Genomic DNA, 27,281 nt, shown 5'->3' on the forward strand with positions numbered 1-27,281 from the left:
TTTGCTAAAATCTCATTGATTTCTATGGTAAATTTTTCTTTCTTTCTTTGCTAATTTCATCTGTGTTGTGTGACGTACGGCTACCAACAGTTAGAGGACAGAAGTCCTGATGGAGACGCACGGTTTGATGTTTTCTCTTCACTTTTACCAAAACTGAATTTGCTTCTATGACGTGATGATCTGGGTTTAGCTGGTTGTTGTCCATCTCTGATCCATCAATCAATCAATCTGTCAAACTTTATTTATAAAGCACCTTTTATACAACAGAATACAGGAAACACCAGAATCAGCTTACAAAAAAACAATCTAAAGTATGTAAATCAAAAAAGCAGATTGGTAAAACCAAGACACTGAAATTAATGTAAGCTGAATAAAATAAACATGCAGAATAAATTCCTTTTAATTACAATTCAATTAGAAGTGAAAGTAATGGCAGAATAAAACATGAATTTGGTGAAAGTCAGCCTGAATGTGACCTGAAGCTGTTCAGACTGGAATAGTGTTATAGACTCAGAATAATGATCAAACCCTGAGATTAAAACTAAATCTGCTCTTTGAAAGTGGTCAGCATGAGGAGAACATGTCGGCCGACCCTGAGATTATAATTTCATGTATTTTGTTCTCATTACATTAACGGACAAAACTCTTTCATGCATCTGTCTTATTAAATTTACTTTTAATTGATGGAAAGTGCAGCTCCCCGGGACGTCAGAGTCAGAGGCCACCTAATCTCCAGGGCTGCTTTGCTTTTCACTTTGTGTTCTCACGAGCTAATCTCATCTCTGAGTCTTAAAGCAATTAAAGCTGATTCTCACAGTCTTCATTCATCCCCAGGATTCAGGCAGGCTCGTTGCGTAACAATCATTTATCTCAAACATCAGGACAGTTTAACTGTTAGCTGTGGCTTTTCTGTAAAGTTATAAGTCTAAAAAGGTAAACTGCAGCAGATTATTATGGGGTTGATGTACGGGAATCCATGCATAAACTGTCATCAGAGCTTCTGGATTAATAGTTTGTGTTATGTTAATGTGAGCAGTAAGATCTGTAATCCCAGCTGAAGTCTTTTGAAATGATCCATTTCGTTTCAACCAAAGAGGTGTGAAAACAATGTTAATATAAATTACTTTTCTGCTCGGTGGTCAGCGCTGCCGTCTTGTAATCCTGAGGCTGCAGGTTTGAGCCCCTGTTGCTGCAGGATTTCTTACTTCAGATTCTTTAAACAAAGCCTGATTTCCAAATATCCCAAATTTATAATCCTCAGCTCTCCTTTCTGCCTCTGCCAGCTGTTCATAACTACAGCTGACGAGGTGATATTTGAATTGAAGGAAGCTGAAAGTGTAGCTCATTGTATTTTGAGCCAACTATCTTCAGAAACAGATCAGGGCTGTTTCCTGAGCTGAACTGTTGCTGCGTTAAGCAGTCAACCCTGTAAAATGACAATCAAAGCATTAATGGTGCAGATTTACAGACGTGGGTCAGTTTTCATGTTCGACTCGATGAAACGGTTCAGTTCAGATCTGCGTCAGGCTCCCTCCGTGTGCAGAAGAGCCAAAGAAACTAACCGAGAACGATTCTGTGTGTCCTGAACAGTGTGCGGCTGCGACCTCGCCCAGGGAGGCTTCTTCATGAAGAATGGAGAGTATCTGTGCATGTTGGATTATCAGCGCATGCACGGCACCCGCTGCAACGGCTGCGGGGACTTTGTTGAGGGGGAGGTCGTCACGGCGCTGGGCAAGACGTACCACCCTGCCTGCTTCGTCTGCACCGTCTGCAAGTACGTCGGCCTCTGCATCCACGCCGCTGTCCTCGCTGCATCCAAAAAACTGCAGAACACAGCTAGCTCCAACAGGAAACACGTTTTGTCTGAATATTTTAAAAAAGTCTTGAAGCTTAAGCTTAAATGCATGTTAATCTCCACAGAATGAGAAGAAGACAAAAACAGCCGGTCAAAGAGAACAAAGTTTCTGATTAAAATGAAATATTTTGAAAAGTATAAAAGTCAGAAAAGCCAAACGTCGTCCTGAATGACACAAACAGTTTGATATTCGAATAGCTAAAAAGGCACAAAGTCGTCAGAAGTAGTTAGACCGCAAACAAACAGGCAGAAACAAAGTGCTGACTCAGCATTCACACAATTAGTGTATGTATAATTCTGAGCCTGTGTTGATCAGAGAAAACCTGGAATAAATCCAAACTTTTGGAGCAAAATGCTGGTTTAAAATTAGGACAGGAGTTGTGTTTGTGTAATCCTTCCACGCTGGAAAAAAGAACGACTCCAAAAAACCCATTAAAACATTAATTTGACACAAACTTCTAATCGCAGCTGCATGAATCCATCTCCTCCAAAATCGTCACGTTGTGTCACTTTTCTCCGGAGCTAATCGTAAACTTGTGAGTTTGGATCTTTCGTCCCGATGTGTCGTGACAAACGACGGCGAGGACGTTTGGGTTGTACAGCAGGACGCCGTGTGTCATTTCTGCTCCGCTAAGCTCCTCCGGCGGACGGCGTTGACACGCGTCTTCATCACACGGCCTCGTCATCCTCGGCCCTGTCAGATGACCTGCAGCCCACGACTAATAAACTGTAGCGTGTGCTCACGGTGATCTGTCGACTGGTTGTCTTCCAGACGGCCGTTTCCTGCCGGAGACAGGGTGACCTTCAACGGGAAGGACTGTCTGTGTCAGTACTGCGTGGAACCCATGTCTCCAGGACCGAAGGACATCCTGGGCTCCAGCAGTAAGTAGGAAGACCCCTTCACTAAGGTGTTCATACGTGAATATAAACACAACAAATATGAAGAAATAAATACAGATTCATGCCCAAATTAAAGGTCCAGCACTTCTTGAAGGAATGCATACAACTCGCTGCTTTAAGTGAAGAAACGATGAAGTTTCAGCCGTTTGGTCAAATTCTGAACATAACGAGATCTCACCCAATCTGTTCGTGCTTGAATTGTGTTTGTGTTGACTTTCAGCTACTACCACACCAAGTTTCAGCCCAGTATCTCCATTTTTTGTGTTTGCTAATGAGTCAGGCTGATTTTAAAGTTTGTTTGGTTGTAGATGCTTCAGGTGTTTGCTGTCGTAAGGAGAGCTTCCATGCAGGAGACAAAATACAGCTCTGATTCTCCAGAATTGCAGAAACTGAACTGAGACTGGTTTGAGACTCCAGCAGCAACTCTCAGAGCAGTTCAGGTCACCTGACTGCAAGCCTCTGGGTTTCAAGTCAGGGAATTAGGAACCACAGAAAACAGAGACTCTGTTGCAAATGTTGTTCATCGTCTTCATCATTCAGGAGGGAATCTCCAGAATGTCTCGAAACGTTTTCTATTCGTTCTCATGTTTCCTCGCAGTTGCATGAGTTTTGAAAATGTCCAATAAATTTGTGCAACACAGCAGCGTTCTGAGCCCCAATAATTATTGGAAAACTGGTCCACATCGGCCTGTTTTTCAGTAGATTTGATCGTCACTGTGGCGGCGGCTGCAGAGGCGGGTACTATGTGGGAGGAAGTGGACAACAAAATAATGTGCATGGCCAAAAATGCAGTTTTGTAAGCAGGCTGGGATTTTCAAAAACTGGCCTCCTGCTGGTCGCCGTGATGCGAACACTCATTCAGACCGCAGCTGAAAAGAAACCTTTTTTCTGACAACTTTCCTGTAATTTGGAGTCTCCAGCTGGTCTCCAGCTGGTCTCCGTCAGTCGCAGCCCGGTGAGATGCTGCCTTCAGACTCTGAATGTTTGTTTCATGGAAGTGGCATCAGAAACTCTCATCATGTTTGAAGGCAGAGCTGCACCTTTCAGGGAGACCCTCTAAATCTCCCTCCGCTCTCCTCCACAGGCCCAGGTCTCCTTTGTGAAGAAAACAGGCCGTGCTAAATAATGCATGCGTTTCCTTTCCCTAAAATACCCCTCCTCTTCCTCCCTCTCCCTGGTTTCTCAGTTGGTGTTTGAAGAGCTTTTAGACAAGGTCACCTATAAATAAGGCATGCTGATTCTGTTCACGTCATTATCGCAGCCTTCTTATGCCTTCACAAAGTCATCCCCTGTGGCTGCAGCTGCTTTCACCCTCCTTTATTAAAGAACAGGAGAGAAGAAACTAAGATCTTGCTCTTCCAGAACCTCAGGATCCGGCTCAGATGTGAAGCTTTTAGTGCTGAGCAGCGACAGGCAGGGCAGCTGATGGTTACTCTCTATCCCCATCTAGTGTTTAGGGTCCAAACTGACAAGGCTTGAATGAGAAGATGGGCTTTGGTGTTCCTAAGTTCTGCTTGTTTCTTCTCTCCGCAGGTTGTGCAGGATGCGGTCGAGACATTAAGAACGGCCAGGCTCTCCTGGCTCTGGACAGGCAGTGGCATCTGGGCTGCTTTAAGTGTAAAGCTTGCAGCAAAGTGCTGACCGGGGAGTACATCAGCAAGTAAGCAGCTGCTCCCACACCCCGTTTGGTCACATCCAGGCTTCCAACGAAGTGTGAACGCCTTGTCTCCTTGTTCTAAACTGAAGCCGAAATGTTGCGTTTTTGGAGCCAGAATCTGCAGACTGTGGACGTGGGACTGTACCCTCGTCTGCACACCTTCCCGACTCTCTAACAGGCCGTCATATCGTCACCAACACTTCTCTATAAGCCTCAAACGGCAAATTAAAGCTGAAAGCAGAAAGACGCTGACATCTACTTCAACATATTAGCTCTACTTTACTCTCCCTTTAGCTTTTAGGTGCTAATTTTAGGTTTTAGCTTCTGTTTTACTGCATTTAGCTTTTAGCTACATTGTGGCTAACCTACATTTTTACCTACAGCTTGGCTAATTTTAGCTTTTAGCTACATTTAGCGTCTCTTCTGCTTGTTTTAGCTTTAACAGGTCGGTTAACGACTCATTTTTCGACAAATTTCAGTGAAGTCTTTCGGTCTTTTCTTGCAGAAAATTAATTTTGTCTCATGTCAGTCGGCTGTTTGCAGAATGTAATAATAAGACTTTGGACGGCTCTCCTCACAGGGACGGCGCCCCCTACTGTGAAAAGGACTATCAGATCCATTTTGGTGTTCAGTGTGAGGCGTGTCATCAGTTCATCACAGGGAAGGTCTTAGAGGTAAGGAACGGCTGATTGGCTCCTCAGAACGGGAAGATTTCTCTGTGTGCAGCCTTGAACAGATATTATTTCTTTTTACGCCTGACTTTAGCGTGAACCTATTTAGGGTTGGTTTAATGCAAAGGAATTTAGCTCCTAATGTTTCCTAGTAAACAGATTTCTGAAACATTTACCTGAAGTTAATAAAGGAATGTTTCATTACGCTGTAGATGAATATTTTACACGTGAACAAGTTGAAAATTTGCACATCCTGCTTCGTGTGCTGGCAGAGAGGGCTGCTGTCGTTTCGTAATCATCGGCGTAATCTCCCCACCGCCGAGCCAAGGAGACGCTCGACATGACTGTAATCATCTAAAATATTAATTCTTTGCAGATTTTTTTGGTCATTGCAATATGACATCCTGCATGCATAAAAACTGGCGTGGCCTGAAATTACATAATTATTACATAAAACCTCTTTAATGTCGTCTGACATTTAGGATCATTTATTTAATGGACCGTGTTGTGCAGCTCTAAATCTGGGTTTAGATCAGGGCTTTTCAACCTCAGGTGAAAATGGGTAATATTTAATAATTATCCAGGGTTTGAAGACCACGGGCAATAATTTGTAAAACTTTATTAACATCATCTTCATCGAGCATTCAGTCTCACAGCTTCAGCCTCAGAAAAAATACCTTTTATTTGGTTAAAATCCAAACTATATGCAGTAATGATATCACAGATTTAATAAATAGAGCCGTTTTTTACCTCTTTGTTCTCTTTTCTCCTGATTCTTCTGGAAAACTTGAATTAAAGGAGGCCTGAGTCAGCATTCCCAGCATTCCCAGCATTCCCAGCATCGTTTTCCTGGTTTTATTTCTCCTTTATTTTTTCTCCTTCTGCTGCAGCCGTTCATATATCAGAAACCTTCGGCTCATTCAGTTGATGGCTGCTCTGACTTTTATACTTTTCAAAATATTTAACTTTATTTCCAAATATTTTCACCATAAAAAAACACGGAAATCTCTTCATTTCCATCAAAAACATTGTTCTCTTTAAAATCTGCTTCAGCTGCTGTCTTTGTTAGCTTTTAGCTAAGAGTCTGACACTTAGCTTTTAGCTATTGTTCTGCTACTTTAAGCTTGTAGCTTGTGTTTTGCTGATTTTAGCTTGTCTTTTAATACCTTTTAATGTTTTTTTGTTACTTTTAGCTTATTTCTGGGCATTTTTTGAGCCTTTTTAAGATTTTAACTACTGTTTTCCTAATTTTAGCCATCTTTATTGCTACTTTTAGCTTCTACAAAGCTTTTTAATGCATTTTAGCTTGAGTTAGACTTTTATTACTTTTAGTTTCTGCTTCTTCTTCTTTCAGTGAAGTCGTTCGGCTCTCACAGAAACTCTGGGTTTAGGTTTAGTTAATGCGAGTTTAGATCAAACTTTATCTGAAACTGTCTTTAGCTCCGGCCTGCTGGTTCGGATCCAGTCAGACATGAAGTTATGTGTCTGACTGTAATCCAGCACTAATGCTGGCCTTTATGGTAAAAGGAAAAGACCTCTGAGTCGCTGCCAGTGGATCAGAGGAGCCAGAGACTCAGATTATCACCAGTCTGCCTGATCGAAATAAATACAGGGCAAATACCAGCCAGTCTTTGAAGCTTAATTTAGGTCAAATTAATAAAGCTGGAAGAGACATGTAAACAAAAACATGCATGCCAAAGTTTAAAACAAATAAAAACCTTCAGTCCTTACACATGCAGAACATGCTTTATTATATTTGAGAGGAAAGTTGATTAAAGCCTGTTTTTCATACAGGAAAATATGGGATGCAAATGTTTCCTATCTGTGAGTGTTGAAATATTACTGAGGCTTTATTATGCAGCAGCCTGCCTTTCATTTGTGTCTTTATCTCCTGTGGATAGGACGCCTTTTAGGGAGCAGTCTGCATGCAAAGCCTCTCTGATCAGACATCTGATTTATTTTAGTCAACTATGCAAGTTTGCACAAAGAGGATATTTAGAGGAAGTTGATGGTGGATGTCAGGGCGCTCGTATTCTGTACAAATTCACCGTTTTTGGAGATGATTTTTAAGGAGAATCTGTCCCTGCTGGTCGTCTCCTGGCGGCTGTGATGAAAGTCGGAACAGAACGTTAGGAAGGAGGAAGAAAGTCGCGCCAGAAGCAGGTGGAGCTCCTGGTTTATTGCCTGGAAGTTCCACTTGGGCGATGCTTGTCCTGCTTCATCGCTCTTCATTTGGCTGCGACGTGACGCCTGCTCTCTGCTCTGGGTTTTTTTCCAGGCAGGAGATAAGCACTACCATCCCAGCTGCGCGCGCTGCAGCAGGTGCAATCAGATGTTCACAGAAGGGGAAGAGATGTATCTGCAAGGTGAGTGGACCTGGGTTTGCTTTTTGCTTCCTCTTTTCTTTAATCAAAACGAAGCAGCTGCTGGAAGCTGCTGATCTGAATGTTGCTTTTTAGGCTTTTCTTACAAATAAATGTTTTTAAAAAATGTTTTAAAATGTTTAACTCAAACTGCTTTATTGAAAGTTTTCCTGGCAGTTTAGAAAACATTGTCAACTCAAGATTCCCTGGAAATGCTTTTAATTTTGACTTTAAGCAGCAGCTCCTCAACAAAACAGTGAGCAACTCAGTAGTTGGTGGAAAAAACACCAAACGCCACATGATGGGATTTATTAAAAAGTGTCAGGAATAAAAACAATGTGCTGTAAAAGTGAAAATCCAGATCATTGTTCCGATAAATGAGCGACTTGACCGGAAATATATTAACTTAAAGCTTGAAGGAATCCAAACCACCACCGTCTATCACGCCAGAATCTTAGACTAAGATTGTTTTATGTTTAAAAATGACAGAGTTGTATCTGTAGCACGAGATATTTTGCTAACAGACAGACATAGTTCACTTTAACGAGTTAATGAAATTGAAACCAAAGTTCTTGCACAATCTGTTAGCTCAAAATATGTGTTGGGGATCTATCACAATAAATTTTATAACAATATTTGTAAAATCTGCTTATTTGTAGCCATATTTGTGTTACATAAGGTTAATAAGCTGTGGCCGCCATCTTGAATTGGTTTAACTCTACGAGTGAATCAGTTGTAGATTTACATCTAATGATTACTTAGTTTCATTAAAATTAGTGGGGATATTTTGCTAACAGAGACAGGCTTCGCCGTCCGGCTGCAGGTGATCATAATGTTCTCGCGCTCTGTTTTCCTTCTCAGGGTCCACGGTTTGGCATCCCAGCTGTAAGAACACCACCAGGACGGAGGAGAGACACAGGGAGCGGGTAGGAATTTGGACATTTTGTTGATTTTTTTTTTTTTGTTTCTGTTCATTTTTTATTATTTTTTTTATTTTTATTGAGGGAAAATATTCAGAATATTTAACAAAGTGCTTCACACGAGCTCTTATCGCTCGTTAAACCATAACCTGCTGCGGTTTGAAGAATTTGCCTGCTCGGGCCATGTTTGGGGTGTGTGTGTGTGTGTAAATGATATATATGTGTGTGTGTGTGAAGACACAACCCCTGTGATGTCCTGTGAACCCCCCCTCTCCCTTCCTCCACAGCTGTTGCCTCCGTCCCTCTTATTCCTCCAAAAAACAGAAAGGCAGGTACTGTATTCGGTATTGGCTATGAGATCACCCTGTGTTCCTCCATGCACATATAGGATGTATACGCACCGCACGCTGCCCCCTGCTGGAGACAGCCTGCGGTGCCCCCCTCCGTGTGTGTGTGTGTGTGTCATTAACCAAACACACCCCGTGCATGAGGCAGATTGGGCCGAGCGCCACATTCAGACCTGCTGCAGCCATCCAGCCTCTCCATCCTCCCATAAACGAGCATGAGATCCTAACGAGCATCACTAAAGTGCCGCTCATTCACTTTGCAAATTTGCAAATGAATGATCTGTTTATGAGATCGTGTATTTCATGGGACGTAGACACAGAGGGAAGGTTTTCTTTAGCTGCTCATTAAGTGTTTAAAGCCCAAGTTGTGTACTTTTTGGGTAATTATATACAACCCCAATTATGAAAAAGTTGTGACGTTGTGTAAAATGTAAATAAAAACAGTTTGCAATGATTTGCAAATCTCATAAACCCATATTTTACTCACAGTGGAACACATCAAATGTTTAAACACTCAGAAAGTAGACAAATTAATTAAATAAGGTGATTTTGAATTTGATGGCAGCAACACATTTCCAGATGTGTAAGCCGCCTATGGCAGAGGCGCTAATGCACCCCCATACCATCAGAGAGGCAGGCTGGATGGTTTGGACCCGTCTGACCTCAGAACAGTTCTCACATCTGTTCACATCTGGCTTCTTCTCTGCCTGATAGAGCTTTAAGCAGCATCTGTGGACGGCACGGTGAACTGTGTTTACAGACAGTGTTCCTCAGCAGAACCAGAACCAGAGCCTGACCTTTGACCTCAGAGATTTCTCCAGATTATTCAGATCTGTTAATATGATGAACTGTAGATGATGGGATAGTCCAATTTTCCGTTAAGGAACATTATTCTGAATTTATTCCACTAATTTCAGATGCCGTATTTTGTGACCCTCTGCCCATCTTTACTTCTAAAATACTCTTTTTATCCCCAGTCCTCTCACTGACCTGATGTTAATTAACCTAATTAGTTGTAAAAAGCTCATCCAGATGTTTCTTATTTGTACTTATTACTTTTACAGCTTTTTGTTGCCCCCATTCCAACATTTTTGAGACGTGTTGCTTCCAAAAAATTTTAAATTACCTCCATTTTTCCTCCAAAGACTGATACAGTTTTTCAGTTTAATATGTTCGATTATGAATAAAATATTGGATTATGCGAACTGAAAATCATTGACTCCTCCTGTTTTTATTCACCTCTTACAGAATGTCTCAGCAGCTTCAGAATGGGGGGGCAGTGGGGGATTTTAGCAGCATAAAATGTCTGCCAGGTGATTATTTAGTCTAATAACTTCTGATGTGGTTGCATTTCATAGCCTACGAGGTCGTCGTCTGAGAGTATTTGTTCCCGACCTGGTTCAAGCATACCTGGCTCACCGGGTCACACCATCTATGTAAGAAATGTCTCCCAGCTGCTGCGTTTGGGCTAATATTGGTTTAGTGTTTTTAAACTGTAGTAATCTCCTTTTTTCTCCTGTTTGTGTTTGATTTTATTCGTCTCTGTAGGCAAAAGTAGACAATGAGATCCTGGATTACAGAGACCTAGCTGCCATTCCAAAAGTCAAAGCCATTTATGACATTGAGCGCCCGGATCTTATAACGTACGAACCGATGTACACAACCTCCCTGGATGAGCGGGAGGAGAGGCATGAGAGCGTGGCGGAGGTAAACACGCAGACTGCGAGCTCAGCGCGACACATGGCCACTATAAATAACCTCATGGAAGAAAGTATCCTGTTTTCATCTGGAATGACCTTTTCCTCTGGAAGGATTGTTTTCTGGTGTTGATTCTGTGTTTTTCTCAGCTCCACAGTGCCAGAAGGGAACGTTCCCCCTTGCCTGATGACAAGGTAAGATGTGCTGCACAATGAAAACGCTGCAAACCGATCAGCTCTGAAGCACCTTTTTTTATTCTACCGTTTATGTCTCAGCTTTGGAAAAAGTCCTGCAAAAAATACTAGAAAACGTACAGTTCGATCAGTAATGGTGTGTTTGGATGTTTGGTAGCATTTCATTGTAAGAAATATACAAGATTTGCAAAAAATCTGTTGGATTTTGGTAAAAGGAGTGAGAAAACTCAGCCGTGTTTGGAGCTCTGCATCATTCAGAGTTTAAACAGTTTGCTGAGTCACGTAAAGTCCAACTTTCTGTAGTCTTTTTCATATCTTTAACAGTTTTTGACATGTCTGTCCTCTGTCCCCCAGTGTGTCTCTCACTTTCCTTTCAAATACAACACCAAAATGGCCGACTGACCCCGAACTCCCATTGACTTCCATCATATCTGAGCTCAGACTTTCCTCCAACATGTCCTGAACTCCTCAGAAAACACTGCAGTGTGTGATCACTCGCAGCTCAGGAAATGTTTTCAACACGACTCGTCGTCCTCAAACAGCGAATGTTTGTTTGAGGCTTACTTTCTAGTCTGGGTTTCTGCCCGTCTCGTGAAGAGTCCCGTCAGGAAGTGAGCGAGTTGCCATGGTAACCGTAATGAACCACTGGCAGCAGCTTTAACACGTCTTTTGATCTTGGTCCTTCTTTACTCTTCTTCTACAGTTTTTATTACAAATCAATAATATTATTAATAATAATTTAGAAAGAGAAGAAGAAAGTTGCCGGATGTTTGTAGTTTTGGGCAGCAGCTGCCTCAGAAACATCCAACATTTCTTGTTTTTATAAATAAGAGGTGATAACACAGGTTTGTTTGATTTTTTTTTAGTCCTCAAGAAACATGTCGCCGACTCCCGAGGTGAGCCGGCTGTTTGGATCTGCTCTTCACTTTCTGCTTTTTAAATCCCGTGTTGTATTCAGTAACTGTGTGTGTGTGTGTGTGTGTCAGGGACCTTACGACAAAAGGGACCGCATCCTCCAAAGGTCCACCAGTCAGGGATCCATCGGGTCACCCGTCTATAATCGCCATGGTTACACCCCCACCCTGTCTCGGTCTCCTCAGCATTTTCACAGACCTGGTGGGTACTCGACGGGACTGTTTTGTGTGTGTGTGTGTGTGTGTGTGTGTGTGTGTGTGTCACTTTATGTTCACGCCAAGGCTTTGCACCCTGGGGGGGTGGAGCCACAAGTGACCCTCCACCTCCTCTCAAGTGGCTCCTCGTAATGTTGACCAAAAATGAAATGAATCTGAGTAAAGTTTCGGTTTATATTGACGATAGGGGTGGCCATTTTTATCTCCTTTCCTGTCCAGATTATTCATAGAACAAAGGTCTGTTCCTCAGCTTTTAACAGTTATTAAGTTATTGATCCTCTGAGGGAAATTGATTAATCGCAGCAGACAAGCTCAGAATTTTAAAGCATTAAAAAACAAATCATTATAACAACTGATGAGTATGAATTCAGACAGAAGGAGGACAAAGATTACAAGGTAAACTTAATTTACATATTTATAAAATAACTGTGCATTCATGCTGGAGTATACTAAACATTATAACTTTATTGCAGATACATAGAGAAGTAGATAAGTAGCTAATACACATAATAATTATTCTGAAGACTCTGAAAATCTGATTAAAATGCAAAAATCAGTTTTACTGTTCAGCTAATAGATTGTTAGTCTGTTTCCTACTTTTTTCTGCAACCTTTTGACTCCAAATCCACCAGAAAATTGACTTTTTTAACATAACTGAGGCAAATTTCTGTAAATGCAGAAAGTAGTTTTGCACATTTATTGAAAATAAGATTTTAAGGCATCAAAAAACACGTGTTAGTAACATGTGGCAAGTTATTGTTATTATAAAATAAAAAGAAAGCCTTGTCACTTTAGCAGTTCAGGTAAATAAAACATGTTTTTTTGTTTGAAGCATCATTCAGAGACATTAGGATGATATTTATTACTTTTTCTAAATGGGCCACATATTTTAAACATTTCCCACATTTGAGTAGAATAAATAGTTCTTTACAAACTAAAATAAGTTTGTGCAGAAATAGATAAGTTTAGGTTTAGCTTAGTTTTCATTTTTTTGCAGAATAACAACTTAAAGTCGACCTGTTTCTGTTATCTTCTTTTTGTTTTGTTTAAAAGTTTGAGATCAAGTTTAGAACCTTTTTAGTGTTTTTTTATTTATTTTTTTATTCTTTTCAGTGTTTGACTCTCTTATCTTCCTTTTTCTTTTGCTCCTCGCCGTCTCGCTCTTCCTCTCGACCCCATATTGTCCACCTCTGCTGCCTGGTCCCGGGGTTTTGTCCTCCGTCGTCCCTGTCCCTCCGTCCCTCCCTCCCTCCCTGCAGAGGCTCTGACAGGCATGCAGAAGCTCTGCTCCTCCCTCTGCAGTAACAGTGTGGGCTCCAGAAATAGTGACTCCCGCCCCACCTCCCCTTTCAGACACCACTTCCTCCCCCATAGCCAAGGTAAGGGCCCTGCTCCACGCTTATCCGACCCCGCAGTTTGAAGCAACACGTCATTTCCACCGTCAGCAGAGTGCCACCCCTCATCATCATGTCGTCTGTCATCTTAGATCCATCATCACCTCCCATTAGTGTTTCGGTCCGAGTCATGCAGCCGATCCATCACTTCTTTGACTTTGCCAAAGTAGCTGCCAGGCTTCTTGTGTTTGGTCCCTTTGCATGCACTTATTAGATATTAGTAATCCCAAACTACCACCTAAACCAGGGGTGTCCAGTCCTGGTCCTGGAGGGCCACCATCGTGCAGGTTTTCCTTGTTCCTCTGCTCCAACACACCTGATCTGAATCAATGGGTGATTAACAGGCTTCTGCAGAACATGAAGAGGTGATTTAACCCCTGAATCAGGTGTGTTGGAGCAGGAAACAAGGAAAACCTGCAGGATGGTGGCCCTCCAGGACCAGGATTGCCCACCCCTGACCCAAACTATAAACTCCCCGAAGGTTAAAGTGTAAAACCAGTATCTGACCAGGCTGCAGCTGTTTGCGACTAGTTGGCGAATGGCTTCTGTGTCTGAAAACGTTTCTCAGTGTCTCTGCTTGGGTCACAATCACACGTTTATTATTTAAAGCTTTTTTTATGTTTTAAATAAGTTTTATATTTTATTAAAAGCTGTTCAAGTTGTGACACAAACTGGATGCATTCAAAATTAACAAGTTTTTATTGGTACAAAATGCACATTGAAGAGTACTGTTGCTGTTGGGCTCTTGTGTCACCATTTTTTTACCATTTTAATATTTTTTGCACAAACTGACTCTACTGGTCACCTTTCACACCAGTGTAAGGTTTTATGGATGGCTAATCAATAAAAAGTGTTAAAATGAGCTTCTGACAACACAGTTGAGTAAAAAGTTACATATTGGGAGACAAGAATTCTGTCTCGTGTATTTTTTGAACGTTCAGGCTTGGTCCGAGGCGAGAGGATCTGTAATAATGTTTCAGATTTCTCATTTGTCACTTCTAACTGTTTCATGAGATTCTGGAGACCCTCGTGCAGCCAACAGGTAGCAACATTTGCTCAATATGTCTCCGAACTCCTGGAGATTTTGGTCCAAATATCTCTGGGAGTTTGTTCAGACATGTCCTAAATACCTATTTAAAACTAAAATTTGCATCTCAAACTGTCCCCAACACGGCAGCCCATTAAGATACTGCCTCAGGATAAAAATAAGGACTTGCTGAAAGGAAGAAGCTTCACTGTGAACTCAAACTTTTAACCATCATCCTGCATCTCCCAAACGTTTCTTCTCATCTGCTCTTGTTCTGCTTCGTTAAGTGGGTTTTTCAGAACCAATCAGAATGTTTCCCATTCACTCACGATGTCCTCACCTGGTCCTGCTGGTCCATGTGTGTGTTGCACCGTTCAGACTGTGGTTCCCCTTTAGGATCTCTGCTCATGTTCTGTTCTTGGTTCTTCTCACGTGAGGCGCCGACCCGCCAAGTGGCCGGAGCTCACCTCTCCCGCTCAGGCCCGAGAGCCGGCCGGTCACCCCGCCTCTCTGTCAGACCCCTAAACATTTCCACGTCCCAGGTAGGAGCTGGAGCGCACCCTGTCACTGCTCACCCCATCTTTTTCTTTGTTTGGTTGGTTAGTTCGATCTTTCTTTCTTCTCACTCATTACACTCCATTTAAAATAAACCTTTTACAGTTTTTTCCTCTTTTTTTTGACAATTAGAAGAATTATAACAACAAACAGAAATGGGGAAATGCATTACGTAACCTTGCTGTAATTCTTAAAACCTCTGTTTTGTTGACTCTCTGAATGTCTTTTGTGTCTGTATCTAATTGTTTTCAGATCAGGGGATGAACATCTACAGAAAACCTCCCATCTACAAACAATACGGTACTTTTCCTCCTAAAATGTAACATTTTTAGTCAAATAAATAATGTCAAATATCAAGGGATAAATGGAATAATTGTTGCTGAGATATTTAACAACATATGAAGACATTTTTTGTGAAATGAGTCCAAACAAGTACTAGAATAAAGTCATTGCCATAATATTATTGCTAACATAAAATATGAACATTTGTGAATGCAAACTAGAACAAACCAAAGTATTCTGTCTAAATCTTCATAGTTGTAGGCTGTCGACTGATAAGGTGATACTTCCGTCTGTCTGACAACTTTATAGCAGCTATGTGGGATAAAACTGTTGAGAACAAATCCTAGTTTTTAGGTTATTGGACTCAGCTTGACTGTGTGTGTTCATGTAATCATAGTCACCCTCCTGCGTCAGTGTTCTGTTTGAAGTCTGTCTCCAACCCCTTTCTGTCTGACCTGCAGTTTGCTTTTTTGTCTATCTTAACAAGTCACAATCATAACGTTAGAGTTTGCGTCCTTTGCAACTTTGGTGCAACAAGAGTGCGATAACAACTCTTCTTTTTCAAAGGGTCAATTTTGTCAAAAACAGCCTTAAAAATATAAAGAATAAATGACATAACAAACAGCAAATAAACACATCTGTGTTTAATTTTCTTTTAATTCATCCTAATTTCATTACGGAACTGGCAAAATTGCATTTTCTGCAAAAATGCAAGGTGAAAGATGAAGAAGAAGTGAGGAGTTAAAGTTAAAATAAAGAAAAGAGAAGCTAAAAGGAATAAAACTGAAGCCAAAAGGAGCAAAATGGTAGCTTAAAGTTAAAGAAGCAAAACCTAAATTTAGCTAAACAGTAGCTCAAAGCTAAAATAAGACAAAAACAGAAAAGCAGATTTCGAGGAGAAGAATGTTTTTAAAGGATCTGAAGAGATCTCAATGTATTTCTACTGAAATTTTGTTCATAAATAAAATAAGTCTGAAAGTTCAAAATACTAATAGTCATAAGACACTATTTCCAATCAAGCAGGAAGTGTTGACAAATGAAATGGGCCGATCCGTCCACCTGATCAGCACTTCTAGCCAGTTTATTGTAGAAACAGACTTTGTTCTGTTGGAAAAAACAGGGACAAACTAAACAGGTTCATGCAAAAATTTAGAGGTTTAATATTAGCTAATGTTGCTTTCATTCACACCAGTGTGTTGTTTACAGAAAGAGTGGTTTTATAAAGGCTCTCGTTTGGCTAACCATTAGCCTAGCCTGGACTGATATCACAGCTGATTAGATTCTAACTACTGATAACTAATTGATAAAACATCCCTTTAAAGATGTTCAAACTTCCCCTTTAGGGTTCAGCCCATGGCACAGTGACTTGTTAGGAGAGGCATCTGCATCATGGCCAGATGAGCCATGATTCATTGATTGTTGAGCCTGATGGTGCTAAGATGTTTACTTGTAGCTGAGACTGTGACCCAGACACTGATAGTTCAGTTCCCATGGTTGCCAACCTAGACGCAGCTGCCATAGCTCATCAGAGGAAGTCTGCTGATGAAATCATCAGATCTGCCACCTTCCCCGCTGCCCACGCTCCCTCTCCGGATGACAACTCACGGAGTGAGGGTGACTGTTGGCCCCACTCCCTCGCTGCGTTAGGTACAGTAGGCTGCTGATGGGTGTGTTTGCACTTCTACCTGCTGGTGAAACCTCGAGCTGCTCCACCGGCTTAACTGCATCCTCGCTTTACTCCGAGCTCACGCTGTTCTTCGGACGCCGCGGTGTTCGCCACCTTCAGTTTGCTTTGAGCCGAAGTGTTGTCGGGTTTCTGTTGCTGCCATGTTGTTTTCTGCTTGAGATAGCATCAGTTTCACCATTTTTCTTTCTTTTACATGATGAGTGCTCCGGCTACATGCAGCAATTTCACAAATGACTTAGACAGAGATAACTGAGACTAACTTCAAACCTTTGTTTGTCTGTCGTACATTTTTTTTGTATTTGACATCCACAAAATTCTTGACATGAATGATGTGTAAACTGTCATGTCTGTGTAGCCAAATCTTCCAATAAGTCCTTCTGTTTGTCTGTCTCGTCAGCTCTGTCTCAGATTTGTGTTAAAACTGTCCTCATTACTTATTATCTCACATCTCTACAGCCAAACCTCGTCTGTTTTGTTTGTCCCTCCATCCAGTTGTTCTGTACACGTCACGCATGCTTTCCTTCAGGGATGTGTGAACGTATGTGGTTTTGTGTAACTTCTTTTTGTTTCCCTGTTTGACGCCCACAGGTTCAGAGGGGAGGAGGAGATCCAGAGAAGAGGAGGAGGAAGAGGCTCTGAAAAAGAAGCAACTCCAGGAAGAACATCTCAGTAAGGTCAGTCAGGCGACATTTACCATCCCCGGGGGTGGCCAGATGGAGGCCACAGAGCATCTTGGGGTGCCACACCAAAACCAAAAGTAATAACAGAACTTTAATTTTATTGTGCTGTAATATGGGATGAAGTCAGTATCTCACTGGGCTGCGACTGTTTGCAACTACTCGGCAAACGGCGTTCGTGACAGTCTCCAAACGTTCACAGGGATTCTCAGTTTCCTTGTGTGGGTTGCAGAAGCTTAAAGTTTTGTTTAAATTTTTTAAAATGTTTAAAAAAGTGTATGCAACAGAGTTGTCGCTGACGTACATACGTCTTTTGACAGAGAAGCTGTGTCCAGCCCCAAATGCCCAGGTCTAAAAACCACACTGATGTTAATAATAATTATTAAAAACTGATCCAAATCTGCCCGTCTTCATGTCAGAGGTGAGGGTGGCTGCCGAGGTGGGTATGAATCAGACCGAGGCGGGAACAAAATAATATGCACGCCCTGAAATACAGGTTTGTAAGTCATGCACATGAAAAAAAGGCCATGATTTTCAAAACATGGCCGCACAGCTCGCTGGTCGCTTGGTTGCGAACACCTGAAAATGTACCTATTTTCACTGGACTAGGACTGTTTCCAACAGCCCCAGCCCAGTGAGATACTGGCTTTAGGGAATTGCCTTTTGATGTAGGCCGAGTTTGATTTCTTATTTTACATTTTATTCTATTAAAAACAGCACCGTCATTACGTAACTCATATGCATATAACACTATCTGGCACTTAATTTATAGGTATGGCTGACTTTGTAGATAAACAGAAAGCTGTGTGTGTGTGTTTTGCAGATTCAGTCTGGTTTAGGTAAGCTCATTCTGAAGGAGGAGATGGAAAAAGAGCAGATTAGGGAGCGGCATGCACGTAGCCTCTCTGCTCAACGCTACGATCCCAAAATGAGCAACTGTGACGCAGGTACGAAGCAGCTTCCTCAGCTGATTTACTCTTGATTTGTCAGCAATGTGCATCACAACACCTGTACTGTAGAGCCCACTATTTATTACCCTTGAGTCTGTTATTCTGTTTGAATGTACAAATTTAGCTCAACGTTGCGATCTGTTTTTCAGATCAAACGTCTCCAACCAAGACTAACTCTCTGCCCGGGTACGGACGGAACGGGTTGCATCGGGTGAGAGCAGATAGGAAGGACAAGAAAAGTCCAAAATGAAAGCAGTGCTAACGCTAAATCACTCAGTCATGGAACCATTTTTGTCTGAAATCAACAACCAAATGCATGTTAATGTGCTGTTGTCTCTGTTCCTTTAGCCTCAGTCAACAGATTTCACCCAGTACAACAGCTATGGTGACATGTGTGGGGGAGGCCGAGGTGAGAGCTTCAATCCAAACGTAGACTCGAAACCAACCTCAGAGCTAGTCAGCGCCAGAACTGGCTTGCTGTATGCACAGAAACAGATATATTTGATTTTCATGAAGAAACAAAAAGCAGTTCTGTAGATAGCAGTCTGGCAGGGGACCCGACAGCAAACCATTAACTGTGAGTCTCATTCTCTGTCCCATTTTGTCCTGCAGAGTTTCAGGTATGTGTCTCATCTGCTTCTTCACGTGGCATGCCTCTTCATCCTGCATCATACACACGCTTGGTTGCAACAGACGCCTTCCCCCTGAATGCACAGCTCCCACTCCTGCTTCTTGCTTGCATCACTTTTGGATAAATGTCGACTGCAGGGCATGTTGTGCTGTTTTCAAAACGAGTACAAGAAGCAAAGCATGCGGCGCCCCGTAGCTGAACCTGTGTGCTGGAAATGCAGTGTACGATCATTGCCTTGTCTTGTTCTGTGTGTTCTTCATCAGTGTGATGACTCAAGCTATGTTATACAGAAACATGATTACAGTTTAAACTCGGCACACAAGAAACAAACGCAAAACTACAGTGTGAATGCTGAGTGATGAAATTTCTTCAAGGATGAATCGTTAAAGTTGAAATAAGCAGAACGGAAGCTTAAATCAGCTAAACTGTAGCTAAATGCTAATATGAGCAAAACAGTAACTGAAAGCTAAAGTTAGCAAAAATGTAGCTAAACTTTAATTTTAAGGAAAACAATCACAAACTGCTAAAATCAGCAAAATTGTTGCTAAAAGCAAAAACAAAAAAACTGCCTCTAATTCTAAAAAGTTAAATGTTGAATAACTGTAGCTAAAAGCTATAATTAGCAAAACCATAAATGAAAGCTAAATATTAGCAAAACAATAGCTGAAAGTTTAAATTTCCACAACAGCAGCTGAAAACTTAACTAAACAGTAGCTAAAAACTACATGGAGCTAAACATTATCTAAGAGCTAAAAATAGCAAAACAGTTGCTAACAACTAAATGTAGCTCAAAGCTGCTGGTGTAGATTCTAAAAAAAAAAAAAAAAAGCTAAACTTAGCTAAAATGTAGCTAAAGGCTAAAATTAACAAGATATTAGCTAAAAGGAACATATGAAGACACAAACAGAGCCAGTAAGCTGCAGAAGATTTCAGAGAATAATGTTTTTAAAGGAACTGAGGAGATCTCAGTGTGTTTCTGTTGGGAAAATATTTTAAATAAAGTTAAATAATTTAAAAGTATTTAAGTTAGAAGTCTGCTTGTTCCTGCAGATCGAGCAGAACATGTAAAAATAGCACAAAACAAACTATAAAGAGGAACAACTGCATGAAAGTTGACTCAGCATTCACACAAAAGATAAACAAATGCCATCTTTAATACAGATTACGAAACAGAAGTATATTCCAGCTACTTGCTCCATCCAGTGACAACTGCACCCACTTCCATAAGAGGACATATTCATGGCTTTACTCTTGCAGCTCCTTCCACTATATTACATGTGTGTATGTTCTGTTCTTTAGCACTTTAAGGATGGCCGTGCAGCTCTTGCAAGGATGGACAGGGGAGTATCTATGCCTAATATGTTGGAACCAAAAGCAAGTATCTTCTTCTTCTTCCAATGACAGCCAATGTAACTCGCACTGAAACACATGTACTCTGTTAACTGCATTTTACTGCTCAGAGCAAATTTAAGAATAATAAAGTACAAAAATGACCCAAGTCAGCTGGGTTCCTGATTTAGCATGCTGCTTTTAAAGAGCTGCCAAGTCACTTTAGCGCTTAGCATGCTGGCTTCTCCATGCTCATCTGCACATAGCTTTGATTTAAAACCACTGGATACTGTATGCAGCATACAGTGCAGAAATCCAGAAATCACTAAATACTGTGTGGTACAACTCCAACTCCAAAATCCTTTGACGCTGTGTAAAATGTAAATTAAAAACAGAATATAGTTATTTTCAAATTTCATAAACCCATATTTTATTCACAATGGGACAGAACCATGTTCCCCTCTGTGCAGCATCTCCTCCTCTTCCAACATCTGGACCTGAGGAGAGCAGCTGCTGAATGTTGTCCCATTCTGGTTGTAGAGGATTCCAGCTGTTCTAAAACCTGGAGATCCTTTCCAGAGGCACTAATGCACCCCTATACCATCAGAGAGGCAGGCTGACCTCAGAACAGTTCTCCTCTTTGGTCCAGAGGAGACACATCTGTTCACATCTGGCTTCTTCTCTGCCTGATAGAGCTTTAAGCAACATTTGTGGACGGCACAGTGAACTGTGGAAGTGTTCCTGAGCAGAACCAGAACCAGAACCTGTCAGCCCGTCCTCTTACTGTCCTGCTTCCAATTAACCTAATTAATTGTAAAAGCTCCTCCAGTGATTTCTTCTCTCACCTTTTCAGCCTTTTTGTTGCCACATGTTGCTGCCATCAAATTCAATTTTACCTGTTTTTTTTCCCAAAAATGGTGTTTGCTGTATTCCATTTTTAATAAAATACGGGTTCATGAGATTTGCAAATCATTGCATTTTGCTTTTATTTACATTTTCAGAACATCGCAAATTTGGAATGGAAGTCGTATAGAAGAACATTTCCACTTTACTGTGTTGATCTGAGTTGGTTACAGGCTTTAAAGAACTTTCAGTTGCTTATTCTTGAGCATCTCAGTTGTTAGAAGCCAGTTTTTTCTTGCACAGATGACCCTGGTTTAATAAAACCTCCAGCACCTGAGACTTCCAGGACAGTCATTTCAATGTGGCCTACATTACTGTTTATTTGGTTTTCTTAAAATTATAAATACCTCGAAAATACAGCCTTGATGTCATGTTTTTCCCTTTTATTTTATCCGTTGCATGTTTCAACTCTCACACACAAAAAGACGCCTGCATTCCCCCAGTTACGACCCAGTCAGCCTCCTGTCACATACCTGTTCTCCCACCTTTCTTACTCACAGTCAAAATGACCAAAAATATCCAAATTTGGTGATTTTTTGTTGGTTAAAAATGGTCTGCAGGTTTTTGAGGCCTGTTAATTTGAGCTGTTGACTGATGGATGTCTCCTTCTGAAGGTGTATCCCTATGAAATGCTCATGATAACCAGTAGAGGGAGAGCTAAACTGCCAAGGGATGTGGACAGAACCAGACTGGAGGTATCCGCTTTCCGCCTGACTTTTCTTTTGATTTTGTGTCAACAGTACGTTACACAATTACATTTTTTTGCAGTGATGCCTTCCCTCTCAGTTTGTTTTCTCCACTTTTGTTCTCGATTCTAGCGCCACTTAGCACCCGAAACGTTCTTTGACATCTTTGGAATGGAGATCCAGGAGTTTGACAGGCTTCCCCTGTGGAAACGCAACGACATGAAAAAGAAGGCCAAGCTCTTCTAACCTTTTTTTCTGTTTGTTTGTTTGTTTTTTTTCTAATTTTCCGCATGCATTTTTCTGTACATACGGTCAGATAGCACACAACAACTGTAATCTAGACGTAGGTTCTGGTTTCTTTTCTTCTGTTTTTCTTTTTTGTTTTTTGTTGATTTTATCCTGGACATAACTGAGCGCACCAAAAAAAAAATTGACTGTTTGCCAAGATGGTGGACCAACCCAGTATAGACTCACACAAGAAACAATGGATGGAAGTTCAAAAATGACAAAGAATGAGAACGAACGACGAGTAGAGTCAAGTTCTTTGATTTGACTGCGCTTATTTTACCTTCTGCTTTGCTTGAAGTGGAACTGCTCCCCTTTCTTGCTCGTTTCTTCCTAACATTATTATTTGTTGCTGTTGATTCCTGTGGAACTTTGTAATTATAATAGAATTTCATGGCGACATTACGAAATGCCCTCGCTTGAAGCTTGAGTGTGTGTCAGCTTTTCTTTTGCTTGGGCTGAAAGAGTTTTAGTCCAAAGTTTTCAAGAATCGGCTCAGTGAGTCTTTAAAATAATAGTAAAAAAAACAAAAAACAAAGTGAAGTGTTTGGGGAAAGCAGTCAGCTAACCCACTAACTGTTACTGGATTTACATCAAAATGAATCATTTAAGCACTGACACGTCACCTGTCTTCTTCACCTGACTTTGGAGCAAACGAAACTTTCATCTGAACAGACAAAAAGAAATGTCTCTGTTTTCTCAGGCTCTCATAAACACAGTTAAACGCTTTCCCTTTACATATATTGGAAGTAGGAACCTTCTATTTTAATGCTGATCTACCATATGACCCCCCCCCCAATCCAAGAAGCAACTGTATTTGAAAGTATTGTTTTATAAATGAAAACCCACACTGCCACTTGTTGTATTGAAATCTGAGACAATAAAGCTTTAAATGACCATGAACCATAATGACCCTCTGCTCTACAAAACTTACTCACTGCCTCTTTTCTGCTTATTGTTGTCTTTCATCACATGTTCACCTGATGTTTCGGTTCAGGGACGTAACGCTGGACAGGAAGTGACCTCAGGATGCAAACGGGGCTTGAATTTTATTCTTATAAAGATATCGAGGTTACAAGCTTCATTTAGAGTATTTACAGTGTGCAAAATATACGTAATACAGGTACTACCCAGATGTGTATCAGCTGCAAACAGGAAAAGATCAACTAACAGCTAAAAGATGCAAAAGGCTAGCTGGAGCTAAAAGGTAATAAAAATGCTAGTTTAAACCTAAAGCTATCAAAAGGTGAGCTAAAAGTTAAAGTAGCAAAAGGCTATCAGAAGTCAAAAGTAACAACGGGTTAGTTAAAAGCTAAAACCAGCTAAGAGTAGCAAAAGGTCAGCTTAATGCTAGCTAAAAGTACTAAAAGGCTAGTGAAAATAACAAAAGGTTAGCAAACAGTTAAATGTAGCAGAATGACAGCTAAAAGCTAATAGTAGCATAAGAGAGCCAAAGAGCTGTTTGCTGAAACTTAATGTATTTCAATGGGGAAAATATTTGTAAATATTGTTAAATATTTAAGTTACAGAAACCCAAAAGTCACAGCAGCCGTTTCCAGAATGAGCTGAAGGTAAAACTTCTGACATCACATTTGTATAAGCTGCTGTTTGGTGTTCACACACTTAAGGAATATTTAAGCTTCCATTTATCTTAATACAAAAAAAAAAAGCACAACAATGATTATTATGCGATGATCGTTTAAATGAAAATGATTCAGTTTGTGGTGAAACAAACCTTAAATAAATAGAATCAACCTGCCAGGATAATCCTTAAAACCACTGCTGTAATATTGTCCCGTGAGCTTATTTCTTTAAATGACAGTACTTACTTACTTTTATTACTTTAATTTTATATTAAATGCCTTCGAGACCGACAGCAGCCTAAAGCTTATTTTCAGCCTCATTTTCTTAATTTTTGAAGAGTAAAACAGAAACTCGTGGATAATTTACTGAACGGGCGTAAGGTAAGGAGGGATGATATCCTCGTCTTAACCTGCAATTAAAGGCAGACGGATGTACAAACAACCTCAAACATTTGATACTAAAAGATATTTCTGTTTAAAGATGTCAATCACAACTATGAGCAGAAATGAAGAATCATTCAAACGGCTAAAAAGAGACGCTAAACATCTGTTAGATTCAAGAAATGACACAATGACATGACTATTTTTATTCTCCGGGGCCTTGTTTACTGAAATAAATGCAAATAAATCATCTGTTATAAGCTTAATATCACCTACAGGAAACAAAAGGACCTAACAGACAGATAAAATAAGTCATTTCTGCAGCTCGTTACTCTTTTTGTTAGAAGTTTTTATGTCTGCAGCAGCTTCTCACCACAAATCATCCATCCTGTCCCACTCAGGTGTTAAACGAGTTGCACTGATTGTGTGTTTTCCTCCAGGAGACATTAGAAAAGCACCTAGAGTCTCTAAAGCAGCAAAGGGAGGCAGTGAAACACAGACTGAAGAAACTTGCAGCACGGCAGTCAGACATCACAGTGAGTTTTGCAGACTTTTTGTGAAAATGCATTTAAAAAAACCATCAAATTAAATCAGTCACCGTGAAATAAAACATAATAAAATGAGAGTAACTGGCATCTTGATGTGTACCTGGCACAGAAACAATCCTCAGTGATAAGAGACGGTGTCATACAGAAGTACCAGGAGATCCAGCTTGTTCTGGAGGAGGACCTGAGGATTACTCTGTCCCACCTGGAAATGGAGGAGCGGGCTGCTGTGTCTGCCTTGGATGGGCTCATGGAGAAGAACTGTGCTCTGATCCAGGCAATAGAGCAGGACCTGGCCAGGCTCTCGTTGGCCCTGACCCGGACCGACACAGAGCCGGATACAATGGTAGTAAAGTTAAGGATCAAAACCCAGTGAATTAAAATGTAATATCACCAGTTAACTGTGATTTCCTGCTGCTCCTCAGCGGTTCTTTCCACCCCCCGAGCAGGACGGCATGGACACAGAGGACAGGTACGGGTAAGAACAAGTTTCTGTGCTGCTCAGTGCAGCGTCAGGTGCTGATTTTTGGTTAATGTTCTTCCTCCCTCAGAGTGATGGATGTGTTAAACCAGTCAGACCCGAGCAGCGTGAGCCTGGATGAAGCTAAAGCCGGTCAGATCCTGAGCCTCAGCAGCAGCCTCCTTCTGCTCGTCTCCTCACAGACGCCTTTAATCAAGAAGCTGCTGCAGAGCTGCAAGTTCCACATTCTTTTCAGAGCATTAGTCAACACTTCATCTAAAACTATCTCTAAAAATACAGTGTGACGCTAAAAGAAGCACAACACCAGACTAGCAAAAGGCTGCTTTTAATCCTTTGCTAAAAGTCAATATAACTGTGCAGAAGTAGATTGCAGAAACACATACGGAATTATTAAAAAGAGGAAAACAATCTTGCTCAATTGATAACTTTCGTCTGCAGATTCCAGCGAGGTGCACCTGGATCCAGAGACGGCCCACCCGAAGCTGATCATCTCTCCTAAAGGTGACAGCGCCGCCTACACCGACACCTGGCAGCAGCTTCCTGATCTACCTGGACGCTTCGACACCACCCTCAACGTCATCAGCTTGCAAGGCTTCACCTGTGGGCGCCATTACTGGGAGATTGATGTTTCTGGGAAGACTTACTGGGAGGTCGGTGTCACTTACCCCAGCATTCCCCGCAGAGGCACGTCGGAGGACTGCTGGCTGGGCCGGGGGTCCGAGTCCTGGTGTGTGGAGTTCTTTGACGGGGAGTACACAGCCTGGCATGGAGGCGTGCCTCACCAGCTGCCTTTCGCCAAACGTTTCTGTCGGATCGGGGTTTTGTGTAGTTTCCCTGCAGGGTTGGTGACTTTCCTGGAGGCAGAGAAAATGACGCCCCTGTTTTCTTTCAGCGCTGGGATCTTCTCAGAGAGCCTCCACCTGGCCGTGTGTCCTGGTCATCACCACGGCGGCAGTAATTCAAGTCCCATTGTGATCTGCAACGCTTCCTCTCCTACCAGTGACCTGTAGCTACACGGGAGAGCTGTCATTACTCGTTAGGGCACCAATCACAAAAAGTTATCTTTGGTTGTGAACCCTAACTGGACCCACCTCAGACAGAACATGGTCCCAATGAGTCCGTGGTACCGAGGTTTATATGAGACACGCAGAGAAAATGACTGAAGCCCAGCAGCTTTACATCCAGCAGGTTGCTCTCTGTTTTGTTGCCTTACATCCTGAAATAAACAGATTTTTGATTTGATTATAAATGACATAATTCCACAAAATACTCCAGATTAATAATGTTAAATGGGGAAATATATTTTAAATATTTCTAAAAGATCTAAGTGGTACATGCATATGTTTTCACCTCCTTTGCTTTGAAGGCAAACAGCCACCAGAATCAACACCAGTCCAACACACACACACACACACATATATATATATATATATATATATAATTTCTTCCCCAAACATGTGGAAGAAGGTGCTGCGATCCGATTAGACTAAAATTGAAAAATTAAATTGTTTGGAAGAAATCCACTACCTTTCATCTTGCTGAGAACTCCATCCCACAGTGAAGCATGGTGGTGGCAGCATCATGCTGTGGGGATGTTTTTCATCAACAGGGACTGGGAAACTGGTCAGAGTTCAGGAAAATCTGGATGGAGCAAATTGATGGAGTCATCCAGAGGTTTGAGACAGGGACGGAGGTCCACCTTCCAGCAGGACAATGAGTCCAAACCCTCTGCTGAAGAACACTCCACGGGTTTAAGGAGAACCAGGTAAAGGTCCTGGAACGGTCCGGTCCAAACCCAGACCTCAGTCCAGCTGAGAACCTCTGGTTTCATTTAAAGATTGTTGGACACAAGCAGCACCAACCTGAAGGCGGCTCTACGAAGTATTAACTTCGGGAGTTGAATAATTATTTTTCTGTTTCATTTTTTGTTTGTTTAAACAAATTAAAAAATATCACCTTCATAGCGGCTATGTTGTGTGAAGTAAAAGAATTCCAGGTTGCACAGCAGGTCTTCAGGTTAATCACTCATTCATTCAGATGAGGTGAGTCAAAGCAGAGAAACACCTGAAACCTGCAGGACGGTGGCCCATGAGGACCAGGACTGGGCATCATCGTTGTAAGGCAACAAAACAGAGAGAATAAATAATAAA

At 41.4% G+C, this 27,281-nt stretch overlaps 2 protein-coding genes across 13 annotated transcripts in view; both read left to right on the plus strand.

Moving 5' to 3' along the window:
• The window catches only part of ablim1a (actin binding LIM protein 1a), a 38,763-nt gene extending 15,713 nt beyond the window's left edge, over positions 1 to 23,050 (plus strand). For 3 of the 12 annotated variants that reach the window (XM_017424305.3, XM_017424299.3, XM_017424307.3), the window contains 24 exons: positions 1,591 to 1,774; positions 2,628 to 2,737; positions 4,289 to 4,415; positions 4,993 to 5,086; positions 7,362 to 7,449; positions 8,308 to 8,372; positions 8,654 to 8,698; positions 10,072 to 10,149; positions 10,262 to 10,420; positions 10,561 to 10,605; positions 11,472 to 11,501; positions 11,592 to 11,721; positions 12,995 to 13,114; positions 14,594 to 14,698; positions 14,964 to 15,011; positions 16,500 to 16,640; positions 17,269 to 17,354; positions 18,181 to 18,304; positions 18,457 to 18,518; positions 18,656 to 18,716; positions 18,920 to 18,927; positions 20,238 to 20,312; positions 21,785 to 21,865; positions 21,989 to 23,050. In XM_017424305.3, the coding sequence (XP_017279794.1) occupies positions 1,591 to 1,774; positions 2,628 to 2,737; positions 4,289 to 4,415; positions 4,993 to 5,086; positions 7,362 to 7,449; positions 8,308 to 8,372; positions 8,654 to 8,698; positions 10,072 to 10,149; positions 10,262 to 10,420; positions 10,561 to 10,605; positions 11,472 to 11,501; positions 11,592 to 11,721; positions 12,995 to 13,114; positions 14,594 to 14,698; positions 14,964 to 15,011; positions 16,500 to 16,640; positions 17,269 to 17,354; positions 18,181 to 18,304; positions 18,457 to 18,518; positions 18,656 to 18,716; positions 18,920 to 18,927; positions 20,238 to 20,312; positions 21,785 to 21,865; positions 21,989 to 22,102 (2,180 nt within the window). In that variant the 3' untranslated portion in view covers positions 22,103 to 23,050. The remainder of the gene's footprint in view (positions 1 to 1,590; positions 1,775 to 2,627; positions 2,738 to 4,288; positions 4,416 to 4,992; positions 5,087 to 7,361; positions 7,450 to 8,307; positions 8,373 to 8,653; positions 8,699 to 10,071; positions 10,150 to 10,261; positions 10,421 to 10,560; positions 10,606 to 11,471; positions 11,502 to 11,591; positions 11,722 to 12,994; positions 13,115 to 14,593; positions 14,699 to 14,963; positions 15,012 to 16,499; positions 16,641 to 17,268; positions 17,355 to 18,180; positions 18,305 to 18,456; positions 18,519 to 18,655; positions 18,717 to 18,919; positions 18,928 to 20,237; positions 20,313 to 21,784; positions 21,866 to 21,988) is intronic. The other 9 variants (XM_017424301.3, XM_017424310.3, XM_017424303.3 and 6 more) reach the window with 8 other exon arrangements.
• On the plus strand, positions 22,359 to 26,518 carry LOC108240639 (probable E3 ubiquitin-protein ligase TRIML1). Its single transcript, XM_017424241.3, has 6 exons — positions 22,359 to 22,385; positions 24,546 to 24,641; positions 24,763 to 24,996; positions 25,076 to 25,122; positions 25,202 to 25,344; positions 25,570 to 26,518. The coding sequence occupies exons 1-6, from the start codon at positions 22,359 to 22,361 to the stop codon at positions 26,139 to 26,141; spliced, it is 1,119 nt and encodes a 372-aa protein (XP_017279730.1). The 3' UTR covers positions 26,142 to 26,518.
• The last annotated feature ends 763 nt before the right edge of the window (positions 26,519 to 27,281 follow it).

The sequence above is a fragment of the Kryptolebias marmoratus genome, linkage group LG22, assembly GCF_001649575.2.
Source record: "Kryptolebias marmoratus isolate JLee-2015 linkage group LG22, ASM164957v2, whole genome shotgun sequence".
Taxonomy (NCBI): domain Eukaryota; kingdom Metazoa; phylum Chordata; class Actinopteri; order Cyprinodontiformes; family Rivulidae; genus Kryptolebias; species Kryptolebias marmoratus.

Coding starts and splice junctions, on each gene's coding strand:
- LOC108240639 (XM_017424241.3), top strand. CDS start 22,359: ATGACAAAGAATGAGAACGAACGACGA. Junction 24,642..24,762: donor CACGGCAGTCAGACATCACA/GTGAGTTTTGCA, acceptor TACCTGGCACAG/AAACAATCCTCAGTGATAAG. Junction 25,345..25,569: donor CAAGAAGCTGCTGCAGAGCT/GCAAGTTCCACA, acceptor TTTCGTCTGCAG/ATTCCAGCGAGGTGCACCTG.